Source organism: Ursus arctos, unplaced genomic scaffold, assembly GCF_023065955.2.
Source record: "Ursus arctos isolate Adak ecotype North America unplaced genomic scaffold, UrsArc2.0 scaffold_7, whole genome shotgun sequence".
Taxonomy (NCBI): domain Eukaryota; kingdom Metazoa; phylum Chordata; class Mammalia; order Carnivora; family Ursidae; genus Ursus; species Ursus arctos.
In genome coordinates, this window is record NW_026623089.1 from 13,080,719 (window position 1) to 13,096,752 (window position 16,034).

Below are 16,034 nucleotides of genomic sequence, written 5' to 3' on the forward strand. Positions count from 1 at the left end.
GATAAAAGCTTTATCAGCTCAGCGGCTTACCTTCTCCGTACAACTTGTTTCTCACAAATACAAGTCTGCATTAAGAGTACGCTGAACCCCGTTTTGTCTCCTGGGTCATTATCTTGGATTTAATTGGGCGGAACCTTGAGTTCAGACTGCAGGCTCCCAGCTGTCTCTGGCGTTCATCGGCTGCCATCTGCTGGGCAGTGCTGGTATGACATGGTCTCCATGGCTGGCAGGCCATTTCAGCAGGGGTGAAGAGGTTCATCCTTTCAATTGAAAAATATTTATTGAGGGGAAACTGTGCCAGGCATAGTTCTAGACGCTTGGATTCATCGGTGAACAAAACTGACGAGTATCTCTGTTCTTCTGAAGCTTATGTTCTTGTCGTGGATGATAATAAAGAATTCTGTAAGGTAGAAAGTGATCAGTGCGTGGAAAAAAATTACAAAGTAGAGTATGTAAGGGGTATGGGAAGTGCTGGGTGGGGCAGGGGAGTTGCCATTTCAAATAGTTTTCCCTGTCAGCCTCATTGAGGTGACTTTTGAATAAAGGATCGAAGGCAAGAAAGGCCTTTGCCATGGAAGATGAGCTTACCCGGCAGAATGGCTGGGAGTACAAAGGCCCTGGGGTAGGACTGTGCTCTGTGCATTCAGGGAGTAGCCAGGAGGCCAGAATAGCTGAAAAGAGTGAGCCCAGAAAGAGGAGTCAGAGAGGTGATCAGAACGAGGGAGAAGGGCCAGATAGTGCAGGGTCTTGTGGGCCATTGGCTGTCCTGATCGGCTTGGGCTGCCATAAGAATATATCATGGTGGCTTACACAGCAGACATTTACTTCTTACAGTTCTAGAGGCTGAAGAGTCCAAGATCAAGGTGACAGCCAATTCAGTTTCTGGTGAGCGTCCTCTTCTGGGCTGTGATGGGCGACTTGATAACTATGCTCTTGTGGCCTTTCCTCAGTTCCTTGCTGTCTTCTTCGTATAAGGCCACCGATCCCACCAGGAGAGCCCCATCCTCGTGACCCAGTTTAACCCTAATGACCTCCCAAAGGCTCCACATGCCATCACAGTGGGGAATGGGGGCTTCCACGTGTGAACTGGGGGTGGGGAAACAATCAACCCGTAATATTGGCTTTGTTGCCATGGCTGGTGGGTTGGGGGGTGTGTGGAGAACCCACGTCTGCAGCACCACAATGCCAAGACATATGGAAAATGCTCTCAAAAACCCAAGCCACTCTGCCGATTCTCTTCATTCATTCAGTACATGAGATGGGGAAAATAAAATCAAACCAAGTGTGTTGAGGTGATGTGTGTGCGTGTGTAGCCTGTGAGTATGTGCATGGGAGTGAGTGTGTGAGGGTGTGTTTGTTGTTGTGTGCGTGTGTGTGTGTGCAATATGGGGCAGCTACTCACTGAGTGATTAAATGCTTCATTCTTTCATTTTGGTGTCCCCTCCAAAAAAATCAATTTGTACCAAAAGCATGCTTTCTTGTTTTTAAATTTTTAAAAGATTTTATGTATGTATGTATGTATGTATGTACAGAGAGCAAGTGAGAACTGTGGAGGGGCAGAGGGAGAGGGAGAGAGAGAGACTTTCCAGCAGACTCTGAGCTGAGCAGGGAGCCCATCCCATTGGGGCTCAATCCCACGACCCCGAGATCATGACCCAAGTAAGAGTTGGACACTCAACCTGTTGAGCCACCCAGGCACCCCAAGCATGCTTTCTAGGTACGTGTTTGCTGAGACAAATGAGACTTTCATCAGGGTACCTTACTTTCCTTCCCCACCAGCTCTGCCCCAGACTCTAGAACCTGGAAGGCTGATGTCCTCTTGGCATATTTACATACAGCAGGCTGACTTCCTCTTCCCTCAGTCCTGCAAACGTACCTGGATATCTTTCTTTCTGCAACATTTGCTGCTCACCCCCTTCTTGGGAGTGGAGCCCACCCTTCCCCTAGCTTCCTATGGAGGGTGCAGAGTTGGGTAAGACCTACCACAGCCTTGCCCAAAGGAGATGACCATTTCTTGGAACCCCAAAGTCATGACTGAGCTCAACTGCCCAGTGTAGAGAGGTCAGAAGTGGTTGAGCTTTGGGGGCCGGTTGGGTGGCTTTAAATTGTACATTTGTCACTTGCCAACTCGGGGGTTGGAGGTGAATTCTTTAATGTCTGCCGGCTGCTGCTCCAGTGGGAAGGACAATACCCATCTCATGGAGCAGTTGAGGAGACCAAAGGGATCTGTCATTCATGTCCCTGATATTTACTGAGTACCTGCTATGTGCCAGGTGCTGGTCTAGGTGCTGGGGGCACAATAATGAACTCGCATGGAGTATATATTCTAGCAGGATGTAATGTTAACTAGCATAAGATGTCAAACTTTCAAAAGCAGGTGTTCACATTTCTAAGAGCACATATTCAGTGCACTCCCAGTTGTTAATTGTGTGTGTGTGTGTGTGTGTGTGTGTGTGTGTGTGTATGGATGATACCAAAGGATAGATACTGGAGATACTGTATAACACCATTTACATTTACTTAAAAATACACGTCGTGCTGTATAAATATTTTTAACATATAACTGAGTAGAAATATTATTAAAACATTTACCAGAAATATAAACATTAACAACTTCAGGATAACGTTCCCTGGTGAGGGAGGGAGAGAGAGAGGATGAGAGAGACGGGAGAATGGGATTTGGAACCACATGTTTAGCTACATCTGTAATATTTTATTTCTCTGTAAGAAAAAACATGAAGCAAATATGGCAAGATAATAACTTCCATTGAATATTTTTAGATTTATTGTTTCATCTACTAAATGCAATTATGAATAAAGCCGCTATAAACATCTGTGTGCAAGTTTTTGTGTGGGTGTAAGTTTTCAGTTCCTTTGGGAACTGAATATACCAAGAAGCTCCCTTGCTGGATCCTGTGGGAAGGCTACGTTTAGTTTTGGGAGAAACACACTCTCCGTCTTCCAAAGAGCCTGCGCCATTTTGCATTCCCACCAGCGGTGAATGGGAGTTCCTGTCTCTCCACACCCTTGTCAGCATTTGGTGGTGTCAGTGTTTTGGATTTGGGTCATTCCAATAGGTAGGTAGTGGTATCTTGTTTTGATTAGCTTTTATGTGGTGATATATCATGTGGAGGATAGTTTCATAAGCTTTTTTTTTTTTTTTTTGCCGTCTATGTATCTTCTTGGGGAAGGTCCATTCAGGTCTTTTGCCGTGCGGTTGTTTGTTTTCTTGTTGAGGGTCAGAGTTCTTTGTATACTTTGGGTAATGGTCCCTTATCAAATGTGTCTTATGCAAATATTTTCTCCCCGTCAGTAGTTTGTCTTCTCATTCTCATGACATTGGCATTTGCAGAGCGGAAGTTTTTAATTTTAATGAAGTCTAGGTTACCAATTACTTCCTTCATGAGTGGTGTCTTTAGTGTTGTATCTAAAATGTCATTTCCATACCAAGATCACCTAGGTTTTCTTCTATGTTAATTTGCTCTTCTCTTTCTAGTTTCCTAATGTGGAGGCTTAAATGATTGATTTTAGCTATTTCTTCTTTTCTAATATATGTATTTAATACTATAAATTCTCTTCTAAGCACTGTGTTTTCACGGCAGCCTGCAGATATGGGTAAGTTGCATTTTTGTTTTCATTTAGTTCAAAATATTTTAAAATTTCTCTGGAGATTTCTCACTTGACCCATGTGTTATTTACAAGTGTATTGTTTAATCTACCAGTGTTTGGGGATTTTCCAGCAATCTGTCTGTTATTGATTTCTTTTTTTTTTTTTTTAAAGATTTATTTATTTATTTATTTGACAGAGATAGAGACAGCCAGTGAGAGAGGGAACACAAGCAGGGGGAGTGGGAGAGGAAGAAGCAGGCTCATAACGGAGGAGCCTGATGTGGGGCTCGATCTCCTAACGCCCGGATCACGCCCTGAGCCGAAGGCAGACGCTTAATGACTGCGCCACCCAGGCGCCCCTGTTATTGATTTCTAACTTAATTCCATTGTGGTCTGAAAGCAGACATTGTATGATTTCTTTTCTTTTAAATTTGTTAAATTGTATTTTATGAATATGGTCTATCTTGGTGAATGTTCTATGTGAGCTTAAGAAGAAAGTATTCAACTGTTGCTGGAAGAATTGCTTGTATTAAAGCCCTTAGCGTATTACTCATAGTTTTTTAAAAAAATTCCTGGTCTGATAATTCAAACATTCTTCTATATCTGACTCTAGTTCTGATGCTTGTTCAGTCTCTTCAAACTATGTTTTTGCCTTTTAGTATGCCTTAAATTAAAAAAAAAAATGTGAAGATGGTGGACCAGGTAAGAGGAACTGCTATAAATAGGCCTTTAGGGATATAGTGATAAACTGGGGCAGCGGTGGGGTGTGTGGGGAACCATTCGTTTGTCCTACGATTAGATCTCAGAATTTTTTTTTTAAGATTTATTTATTGGAGAGAGACAGAGAGAGAGGAGAGCAAGCACGGGGTGGGGGAGGGGCAGAAGGAGAGAGAGAGAGACTCTTAAGCAGACTCTGCTGAGCATGGAGTCCGACTCCGGGCTCGATCTCACTACCCTGAGATCACAACCTGAGCCGAAACCAAGAGTTGTAAGCTTAACCAACTGTGCCACTCAGGTGCCCCTAGATCTGTCTTTTGGTGAGTCTGTGCCCCTGGACTGTGAACCTCATGGGTACATCTGTCCCCACCCTGCCCTCAACTTAGGTGGGAAAGGCTGGATGGGGCTGGAGTTGGTATTTCCCTTCCTTCACATGAAAGACTAAAGCAGGCTGGAGCTGAGTATGTCTCCTCACCCGGGTCGATTAGGCTCTGATACAACCCTAATAGGTTAGTCTCAAGGAAATAGCTTCTCTCGAAGGCAAGCAGTGTTTAGAGGAGAATTATCTTTAGAATGTTCCTTTTTCCGTCCGCCTGCTGGAAGCACAAGGGGATTTTCTCAGATGTTCAGGGTGAGAACCTGGTGGAGTTCCTGGAGATAAAACTTACAAAAAAGTGGGGGCCCCCATGACTGGGCCCCTGGAGTTTTTAGTCACTGACTTGGGAGCCCTGAGCCTCCAACTCTTTGTCAATTACAGCTCAGGGGTTCCTCTCCGCTCCCCTCACTGATGTCCCCAGAGGCTCTGTCCTTGAGTTTGTGCTCTGGCAAATTGTGATTCTCTGTATCCTCCTGTCTGTTTCTCCAGTGTGGGGGGCAGAAATTTGCCCCGTGACCTCACTTCTCGGGTGGATCTGAGAAGAGTTGTGGATTTTTCGGTTTGTTCAGCTTTTTATTTGTTGGGAGGATTTGGCCTCTTCTAAACTCCTTAGTTACCAGATTGGAAACCAAAAGTCTCCTTGTCTTCTTGTCTTGCCTGGTTTAGGTGCCCCAGGAGGGCACCAGCTTCACAAAACGAGTTGGGAAGTGTCCCCTCCTCTTCTACTTTCTGGAAATGATGACGTAAAATTGATGTTACTTCTTTAAATGTTGGAAGAATTCTCCAGTGAAATCATCTGAGAGTGAAGATTTCTTTTTCAGAAGCTTTTTAAATTACAAAGTCGATTTCTTTAATGGTTGTATGGCTATTCAGACTATTTCTTTCTTGGTTGAGTTTTCATAGTTTGTGATGTTTGAAGAATTGCTGCATTTCTTTTACGTGGTCACATTTATGATTATCTGTGTCATCTTTTTATCTTTGTCAGTCTTGCTGGAAGTTTATTAATTTTATTGATTTTTTAAAGAACCAACTTTTCGTTTGATCTTTCTCTATTGTTTTTCTGTTTACAATCTCAATGATTTCGGCTCCTACCTGTATTTCCTTTCTTCTGCTTACTTTGGTCTTAGGTTTGGTCTTCATTCTCTAGTTTCTTGAAGTGAGAACTTAGATTGTTAATTTGAGATAATTTCTCTTTTCTACTATACGAATTTCGACTGTAAAACTTTCCCTTGGTTCTGCTTTAGCTGCACCCCACATATTTTGATGTTATATTTTAATTTTCACTTAAGTTCTATGATTTTTAAATTTCCTTTGACATTTCTCTTTGACCCATGAGTTATTTAGAAGCATACTGCTCAATTTACAAGTATTTGACGATTTTCTTATTGGCTTTTCACTCACTGAGTTTTAACAACTGTCTCTGATACTATTTTATCTTCATGAGAACTGGACTCTATTTATTCTACTGTTATATCACTAATACTGAGAACAGGATGGTAGTATGTGCTCAAAAAATAATGATGAATGAACGACGGAAATATTTAACTTAAAAATCAATAAAGAAAACGCTAATTTGAAAAGGCATATGCACCCCTATGTCCATCACAGCATTATTTACAATAGCCAAGGTATGGAAGCAACCTAAAAGTCCATTGATCCATGAATAAAGATGTTTTGTATATATGTATACACACACACACACACACACACACACACACACACACACACGATGGAATATTACTCAGCCATAAAAAGAATGAAACCTTGCCATTTGTCAAAACATGGAGGGACCTAGTGGGTATTATGCTAAGTGAAATAAATCAGACAGAGAAAGACAAATATTACATGGTTTCATATATATGTAGAATCTAAAAAACAAAAAATAAAAAGCAAATAGAAACAGTCTCATAGATACAGAGAACACACTGATGGGTGCCAGAGGGGCAGGGGTTGAAAGGATGGACGAAATGGCTGAAGGGGATTAAGAGGTACAGACTTCCAGTTATAAATAAGACCAGGGGATATAATGTGCAGTCTAGGGAATGGTGTCAATAATATTGTAACAATTTTGTATGGTGACAGATGGTAACTAGACTTATTATGGTGACTGTTCCGTAATGTATATAAATACAAAACACTACCTGAAACTATTATGATGTTGTATGTCAATTATTCTTCAATTTTAAAAAAATCAATAAAGAGAAAACTAAAAGCTAAAGAGAGAAAGAAAGAAGTCAGAACATTGATGGTGATTCTCGCAGGGAAATCTGGTTTTCTTTATTTTCTTTCAATGTCTCATGTTTTTCAAATTCTCTGCAGGGAGCATGTACTACTTTTATAATCAGGTAAAACAATAATCGAAGTGAGAGCTGCTCTTTCTGATCATTTTCATTTCCTCCCTGGCAGGCTATAGCAGAATTTGAATTGCTGAAAAAGCCGAAGACAAGAGGCAGGGCTAAAAAGATCCTCAGGAAGGTCCCAGAGCTGACCGGAGCCAGACTCCCTCAGGCACACAGGTAAGGACCCTACCAACCATCGCTCTTGCTGGCTTCTGAGACTCCTGCTACAATCCCTGTCTCCTGTGTATGTCGTGTGATAAGGGTCAATTTCATCCTTCTCACTGCTCAGAGGGCCCTAGAGAGCTCGTGAATTAATGTTCATTCTAGGAGATCTGGTTTGCCATTGGAAATAAAACATCTGTCTGCCTAAGTCCAGCCGTAAAAACTCCTTTAACAATTTACTTTGAGGAAACAGTATTTGTGTTTGCTTTCAGGGCTCATAGCGTGCAAAAGATTACAAAAAAAAAAAAGAGACGAGGCAGAGAAGAGATGCTTTCTCCTCCTCATTGATTTCTTGTTCTTGTTTTTGTTTTGTTTTGTTTTGTTTTGTTTTGTTTAATGTAACCATCTTTTACACCTTTGGTCACAGCCTCCTCGTGTGTTTTCAAGGCAATCTCTTTGGAGAGATGAACAGATGAGACACTGATGGTAACCCTAGCTGGTCACGGTCACCACCCTCACAGTTCTTAGTGTGGACAGTTTCTGAAGATGATTGAATATGCTTTTCTACGTCTGAAAATAATGCTGAGAACTTGGTTTAAAATTATAATGAACATATTTGTTCATTCAACAGAGAGATTGCCCAGATCGGGAGATTTAAATTCATCCTTTCCTAGTTTTGAGGTGAAGTGACTAGCTGGAAGGTTCAGGGGTTTCCTGGGGGCCCCGGAGTGGACAAGTATGAAACCTACTACCTGGGGATGGCACAGAGCCCTCGGGGAACACACCACCCACAGTGGGAGGGGAGAGCGGCAGTGGCTACCTTCTCCTGGGAGGGGAGCCAAAGAAACCATCAAGATCAACAAGCATAGCCGTACGGATTTGTTGGAGTCTGAAAGAATAAATAGCCAAGGAAATGAGAATCTGGAAAACAATGTCATAACCTGACGGGGCAAAATGAAGAATCCACATCTCAGGAGCAGTTCATATCAAACAAAACAGGCTCTGCCAAAACCGGCCAGAAACAGAATACCGTAATATAAGCCAGCCTGCCCATTTTAAAATCATACAGTTCTACAATTCCCAGGCACCTGATTTGTTTATCCTTTTACTTTTTATTGACACCTACTATTCAATTAAGTTTTTAAAAAAACCATGAATTTTTCCTCCATGGCTCCCTGGTGGAGGCCATCCTTGCCTACGGTGGGGATTGTTCACCAACTATTTCTGGCTCTCCGCTTTCTGAAAATGTAAGGATTTTTGCTTTCCCGGCCTGCAAATGTTAGGCATGGCCATGAGACTTGCTCTGGCCAATGAAATTTGTGCAGAGTGACACTTTGGGCAGAAACGTCAGCCAGTACGTCATTCACTCCATCTTCTTCTGTCTTCTGTTGGGATTGTGGGTGTGTGTGTCAAGAGAGGGACCCGGGGCCGGCGGGGGTGGGGGGGAGGTGCAGGCGGAATGGGAGGTAAGACACTATCTCTATCCCCAGTTTACAAGCTGGTTTGGGAGATAAGATATCTAGACAACTATAATGATAACACAAGAGTGGATGGGTCAAGAGTAAAATGACAAGTTGTTTGTGTCACCATAGCCTCAGAAGGAAGGAGTCAGGTGGGGTCCAGGATGAAAGCCACGCATTTCCTCCTGCCGCCCCCCAGCCCCCTGTGCACTCTACCCTCCGTGCTCTGCTCTCTGCCCCACGGGACTGACCTGCCTACATTAAAAGGCTCCTTTCCCTCTGGCTTCTGACCAGGTTGGGTGAGTGCAGGGGAGGATAGGGTGAGGGTGGGGGAGAAGAGCTGGGAGAAGGAGGAGACTGATCTGGCTTCCTTCTCGTGGGGTCACTCTGGCTGGCTACACCCCTGGCTGACAGGCCCAGCTCCTCTCAAAAGGATCCTCTTGACTCTCTTTCCAGATTCCCGTAATGCTCTCTCCCCTTACCCATCCAGGCCCAGGGGTGGTAAAAGCCCCACAATCAGATATTAGCCCCATAGCCTGTACTATCCCATTTGGCGTCCCTATACCTTTTGTAAATAGTTCTCTTTTTATTTAAGGACTTGTTAAATTATCCTATTTTGAGCATGCCATCTGTTTCTTGATAGACCCTGACTAATAGATCTTGCTTTGGAGAGCCAGCAGGAAATGATCATGCTTGGTCTAATTATAGGGTCAGCTGGTAAAAGAGACAGAAGGCTTTAAAAAATGATTAACTCTTCATTAAGAAATGAATTATTAAATGGCTTTGCTTCTCCCACCCAAACTGGAAGATTCTGCTCTAAAGAATAAAAGGATTGGAGGCAAAGCACTGGCCTCTTTGCACCTCTGATGAGCACAAGGGGGCCATTGCAGAGCCTTTACCTTACAAAGCCCTTTGCAAGTGCCGGGGCCACAGGAACTAGCTAGGAATCATGTCATCTCCAAAGTGCTTCCCCAATCCCCCTTCTCTGGCAAACTGACACCAGAATTCCAACCACTATTTTCAGCTTGAATCTGAGGACAGAAACCTAATTTCTGGGTGCCCAAAGAAAATTCTAGACTTTTCTTTCAAGTTCCCACATATAGCATAGAGCTGCTTGGGATAGAGATACAGCTCTTTGCCACAACCCTACTGACTGGGAGTTCTTTATCTGTCTTGGGATTCCAGTGGCAAATTCACTAGGTCTATTTATTGGTTGGTTGGTTGATCGGTTGGTTGGCTGGTTGGTTCTCCCTGTGGGAAGCCAAAGGAGCCTTTGAAAAAGTTGGATTTGAGAGAGTTCTGGGCTCCTTCTCTGTTCCCCACCCCCAGAGACCCCGTTTCTTAGCTGCACCCCACTGGGAAAAGATCGAAAGAGGTTGGTCCCTGGAGCCGCAGCAGTTCTCAAAGCATGTGAAATGAGCAGACTCTTGCAGCTGCTGGGGCTGGGCCCGGAGGGGCAGGCTTGCTTAGGCATGCAGGGATGTAAAGTTAGAGGAAGTGTAGCCAGCAATTTGGAAAACTTAGGAGTTCTTGGGCCGTCACTGAGTTTTTTTGTTTGTCATTGACTTTGCGTATGTATTCTCTCCAGAGCAGGTAAGAGATGGGGAGAATGAAGGGAGGGCATTCCTGGGCGCCAGGTCTGCACATCTGAGCAGGTGAAGACAGAGCAGAGGAGGGTGCCGGCGGAATGGGAGGTAGGGATTGTCTGGAAGTCTGAGGATCCTATTTGCTCCTGAATGCCAGAGGGTGCCTGCCAGGGCCTGGAGCGGTCCCCACCAGGAGCACCAGAGAACAGCCGGGAGCCCACATTTACAACTCCCTTGAAATAAAAACATGTTCTTCGGGGAAACACATACTGATTCAGTCGGCAAATAGCGAGGATTCTCATTATAATCATAAAGGCAGGGCTGCTGAGGAGTGTCAGAGTTCCAGAAAAGAGGAGGGGAGATAAGAAGGCAGGCAGTGCAAGCCCTGGACAGCCTCGTCCTTGCTCAGACCCTGGGATGCACGTTTCGGAGGGGACGAGAGGAGGCAGTTCCTGGATGCTAGATTTTCTTCCAGAGGTGACCAGAGAGGTAGTAGGTTCTCCACGGAAGTGAATCTGGTGCGGCACTCTCACACTCTAATACACAAACACACACACACGCACGCACGCTCATGCACCATCACACAAGCTCACACGCACACTCACACACATACATACACACTCACTTCTGAAGACCACATTCTCTCTTAGATATGTTAATACTGTGAATCAAGTGAAACAAGGTCTTATCTGTTCTCTGCTCTGACCTATTTTGTTTGTTTCATAGTTTAATTCTCAGAAGACCACTTTATTTCTCTGAATCCAACTTCTGTGGGGGCCCCTCACTATGGCCCAGAATTCCTTTCTACTTCTGAAGCTCCCAGATGGTTCTGCATATCTCCTTCCCCTGACATCTGAAACAGATAGGAGTTTAAATGGCCCAGAGTGTTGACGGTTCCTTTTTTTTTCTTTTAACTGCACTCTGAAGGGGAGGTCATACAACTCTGCATCCAGTTTTCATTCATCTTGGGTGTAAGGGCTGCCGTTTGTTTTTTATGTGGGAGAATCTCTCCTCGCCAGATTCCGTTTAACTGATGCAGTGGCTAACCTCTGCTTTCTATTCCTGCATAAGGCTGCCCACTGCACGCTGGGCCCGTGTTGCTAGCAAGCCTTCCCCTGGCATTTCTTTAGGCTTTTCAATTTACCACCTAACCGCCAGTCCTAATAACATCAGATAAGAAGGTTTCTGCTGCGCTGTGCTTGTTTTCAAAAACTGAGAATGTTATCGAGCTGGAGTCAAGTCCAGCCTTAGACAGACTATAAACACCCCAGGAGGCCAGACATACCCAAGGCCACTGAGTTCCTCCAACACGATGTGCTGTAGGAGTTCCATAGAAGGGGCCTTGCATGAACCTGCATGGGTGTAGGGCTGTGGAGGCTGAGGGCTGTGGGGGCAGGACTCCCCCCCAGCTGGTCCTCAGCCCACCTACCCATCCCTGGAAGTCCAGGTGCAGCACCCTGCTGGGTCCAAGCAGCTAATTGGTTTTGTGTTCTTCTTGCACACGTCGAACTCTGCCAAGATACTCAGGCGTTTTAGAAAAATCCGGCCTTCTCTTGTTACCCCAATACCTCCCACCTCCTGTCTCACAAATACACAGATATGTTTTTTAATGTTTTGTTGGCAGTAAACTTAGCCCATCACCCAAACCTCCAAGAGGAGGCCAGAGGTCAAGTTCCCACCCAGCCGCCAGCTCCCAGGGAAACCCCACCCTATCCCATGTTAAGGACACATCCGGGGCAGCCACTCTGATAACAGTGTTCGGGGGCCAAGTGGAGGTACCTGCTTAGCCAGGGCTCGGCTTGGTCCTCACCGCTGGACAGGGCTCCCCTGGGGGGACTCCAGGGCCCAGCTGCTGTGACCCCTGAAGAGGAATCAGCGCAGGATCAGACCCCTGTTCAGGGAGCTGAGGCTTTGTACCTAGTGAGGAGAGAGATGCCTGGAGTCAGGTGGCTGAGGTCCACCGTGCAGTGGGAGCCACAGTCTGGAGGGCTGCTGGCTTGCAGCTCTGACGGACCCTCAGGGTTCCTAAACCCCTCTGTCTACGCATGAGGCTTGGTTCCTTGGGCTCAGCCTAGAGAGGTGGGAGAAGTGAGCACTCTCCAGGGGTAAGTAGCACTGTGGTAAGGGTTAGATTTCTAAAGACAAGCTTACCAGGGCCTGGGAGGTCATGCCTGGCCAGCAAGGGGAGACACTGCAGTGAGAGGCAGCTAGGATGCACTGGACCAACTTCGTGCAAACCTCTGTTTCTTCAGCTCGAAACTGGAGAGAATCTTCCTGGGGTTACCTTCGAGTGAATGGGCTAATTCAGGAGAAAGCACTCACTACCCGCAGAGCATGCGCATGTGTGCTTTAGCAGTGCCCACCTCCTGCTCTGCGCTTGGCGTCTGTGTGCCCAAGTTCTGGGTTCAGAGGGGCCTGTGCTCAATTCCCAGCCCCTCCAGTCACAAGCTTGGCCAAGTCTGTACTTCTTTGAGCCTGTTTCCTCAGCTGTAAAATGGGCACAATTCCAGTGCCTACCCCCACAGGACCGGCAGGCTCAAACGGTCATCTTTTTCCCCTTCCTGCCTCTATTTGCCGTGTCGCTGTGTGTCTGGTAAGCCATGCACGGTGGGGAAGTGAGGACCAGTATCCTTAGGAAGATGTAGTCCTAACTGGACACATGTCCACAGAGAGAGAGGCAGATAACACACCACAATGCAGCCATCCTTCTCTTCAACAAACACAGTAAAACTCCCCAGCTGGCTTCTGTCTCAGGAGCTGGGGATGCAAAAATGAGTAAGATACGGTGCCTGTCCTCAAAATGTCCAATAATGTCTGATAATATAATTCCCATCAGCAATTAACTGAGTGCTTCCGGGGGCTTTGCGTGCCTCATTTCATGAGTAATCCTCCTCCCACCCCACACAGGAAGTCCTGTTATCCTGAGGCTCTGAAAGATTCACGTGGCCAAGGTCTGAGTGACTGCCTCTCAGTCTCCAGAGTGCTCTAACCTGCCCACGCTGCCGTAGAAGTTTGGAAATGGCTTTTCAGAGCAGTGCAAGTTGTAGTGAAGGAAGAATAGTATCGGAGCTGCTTCTCGAAAGACTCAGAGAATCTCCAGCAGGCAAAGCCAAAGGGAAAGGAATTCTTGGAGCAGAAATAGCATATACAAAAAGCACCTGGGTGTGAAAGAGTACAGTTAGGGGGTGTGTGTGGTGCGTTTATTCTGGAATCGAAGAGGCTTTCAAGGTAGCAGTGCCTTCAGCTGTGAAGGGAGGCAAGGGGCAAGATTATAAGGAGCTTTGAATGGCAAACTAAAAAGTGGAACTTTGGGAAGCAATAGGGAGCCATTGAAGATTGTTAAGCAGGGGAGAGAGCATCAAAAAGATCACAGGCCAGTAGAAGTGAGTCACACTGTCAGCTTCCTGGGTGATCAGGGAGAAGAACACGCACTCAGTAGTTTCCTGGAGGTAGGGTACTCTGTTGGTAAGGATGATCCAACTAGGCCCAACACCCCAGTGAAGGCAGCATGTTGAGAGGGAAAAACTGAGCCGTGAACAGAGAACATGAAACCTGGAGCATGTGAGATTCAGCCCAGATCTTCCCTGCACCCACTTCAACACAGAGAACTAAAAGAGAAACAGCTAAGCAAGTGTATGATTTATTGAGCTGAGTTTCTATCTCTCTCAGGCTCTCTAGCTCTGACTTTCCCACTATATTTAGATGTTCCAGAATCCTCCTCTGCCCAGGCATTCTCTACATACCCACCCTCACAAGAATGAGCACGTTTCCTGCCCCGCATCCATTGCCAACCCCACTCAGCTGCCTATCCCACTCCAAGGCTCAGGTCCCAACAGGAGTCTGAGGGACTCCAGGTGTCACCGCCCCCTCTTCTCCCTAGGTCTTGATTCCACAAAGAACCACCCAGAGCCTGGTGTTATTCTACTGAAGAAAGGAAAAGCCTAAATTCTTTCTTTGGCTGGGTTTTTCACCATGACTGGTTTTCATTAGCTTCTCAAGTGGAAAATAAATTCTACCCAGTGGAAAGTTGCCACTTATGTGCAGGGAGTCATTGTTCACTGAATATGTTTTATGCCGAATGACCCAAGCCCCCAGTCTGCTGGGGCTCGGGCCAGGGCCTAGAGGGAGTGTGCTTTGGAAACGTTCGTGGCAGGCCCTGTTGGAGGAGCCAGTGGCGGGTCACCTCTTGTTAAACCTTCGGGGTTGAGGAAGTCTGAGAAACTGGACCATCTGCTGTGTGCTGCCCGCCCAGTCTGCAGAGCTTGGACCCCCTCTTCAGCCTCTTGCTTTCAGCCCAAGTCATAGCTGGCCTGGCGGAGAAGCTTCTCAAAGCCTCCTCTGCCTCCTAGCTTCTCCCCACCCCTGAGCTAAAAACAGGGGCAAAAGAGAAAACTAAACCAGGAAAGGAACTCAGCCGATACAACTCCAAACCATGCAGTTTGTGGGGCCCAAGGGGGCCCTCCTGGACACAGTTACCCATGTAAGGGGCCAACGCCGAAGGGCTGAGACAAAGAGGGGTCTGGGCTCCCAGGCCAGCCCTAGGGCATTGAGTGGTAGCTTCAGACACAGGTAAGAAGAATACAGGCAGGAAGTGGAGACTCAAGAAAGGAAGTGGGGAGACCAGAAATGGTCAGAGAGCGGGGTACAGAGAGACCGGAAGTGGGGAGACTTGGCTTGCGGAAGTGGCTGTGGCCAGCAGGGGCCAATGTTGTTCAACATTCCTTTGCCAGCTGGCTGCCCCATGCAAGGGGATGGAGAGGATTGAAGTCTCTACCAGGAAAAATCCAAGCCTGGAGATAATTTAAGCTTTCCTGGGACTCTGCCAGCCATCTCCAGGGTTTTGTCAAATTTTCCACCTACTCCCTTTGCGTGTGGAAGTGCAACCTCCATCTTAGAAATCCCATCCTCAACACGGGCTTTTTACAACTTTCTTGGTTATTCAGGAGGGTTTGTGGATGAAGATGGGTGGGATAAGGGGTTTAGAGGAACTGGCTAGAGCTATAGCCCTCTCCCCTGCCTCCCATTCACCCTCCACATACTGTTGTGCAGGAGACCCTTCTTGGGATGGAGGCAGAGAATCAGGAATTGGAATGTCCTGCCTTGACCCCCAGAAAAAACACGCCAGACATCCAGAGAGGACACATCCTCCACTGCTTGGGATGGCGGTAAGTCAGGAGTTCCTCCCTGCTTTATTTGGTAAATATAGAACCAAATTACACAATATATAAAGTACTGTAGGTAAAGATATATTTAAATTCTCTCCTTCCAATACCTCTCTTCTGAGGATTACTATTTAGATGTGTATCATTGATTTTTTTTTAATGCCTTTATTGATCTACTGGCTTTTTTCTCCCCAGACAAAACCAGGACACATATTCCTAAACTTGCTTTTTAAAAAAATTTAGCACTACATCAGGGTATTGTTCCCGCTCATGAGATAGGGCCCTGCCTCGTTCTTTCTTAACAGCTGCACTGCATCCCACTGTGGGGAATGTACCATTGTCTTAATCCATTCAGGCTGCTATCACAAAAATAGCATAGACTGGGTGGCTTATAAACAATAGGAATTTATTTCTCACAGTTCTGGAGGCTGGGAAGTCCAAGATCAAGGCGCTGGCAGGTTCAGTGTCTGGTGAACCCCTGCTTCCATGTTCAGAGATGCCTGTCTTCTCACTGTCACCTCACATGGTAGAAGGGGCAATGCAGCTCTGTGTGGTCTCATTAGTTTTAGTACTAATACAGAGGGGGGCATATTAGTGCTAATTACATCATGGTGTCATTGGTG

The 16,034-nt window shown here is 45.9% G+C and overlaps 1 protein-coding gene across 1 annotated transcript in view; it reads left to right on the forward strand.

Annotated features, from left to right (window-relative positions):
- LOC125282748 (serine/arginine repetitive matrix protein 2-like) overlaps positions 1-15,402 on the forward strand; it is a 59,253-nt gene extending 43,851 nt beyond the window's left edge. Inside the window, exons 3-4 of the mRNA XM_057308594.1 lie at positions 7,109-7,218; positions 15,299-15,402. Coding sequence (XP_057164577.1) covers positions 7,109-7,125 — 17 coding nt within the window. The 3' untranslated portion in view covers positions 7,126-7,218; positions 15,299-15,402. The remainder of the gene's footprint in view (positions 1-7,108; positions 7,219-15,298) is intronic.
- Positions 15,403-16,034: the final 632 nt, after the last annotated feature.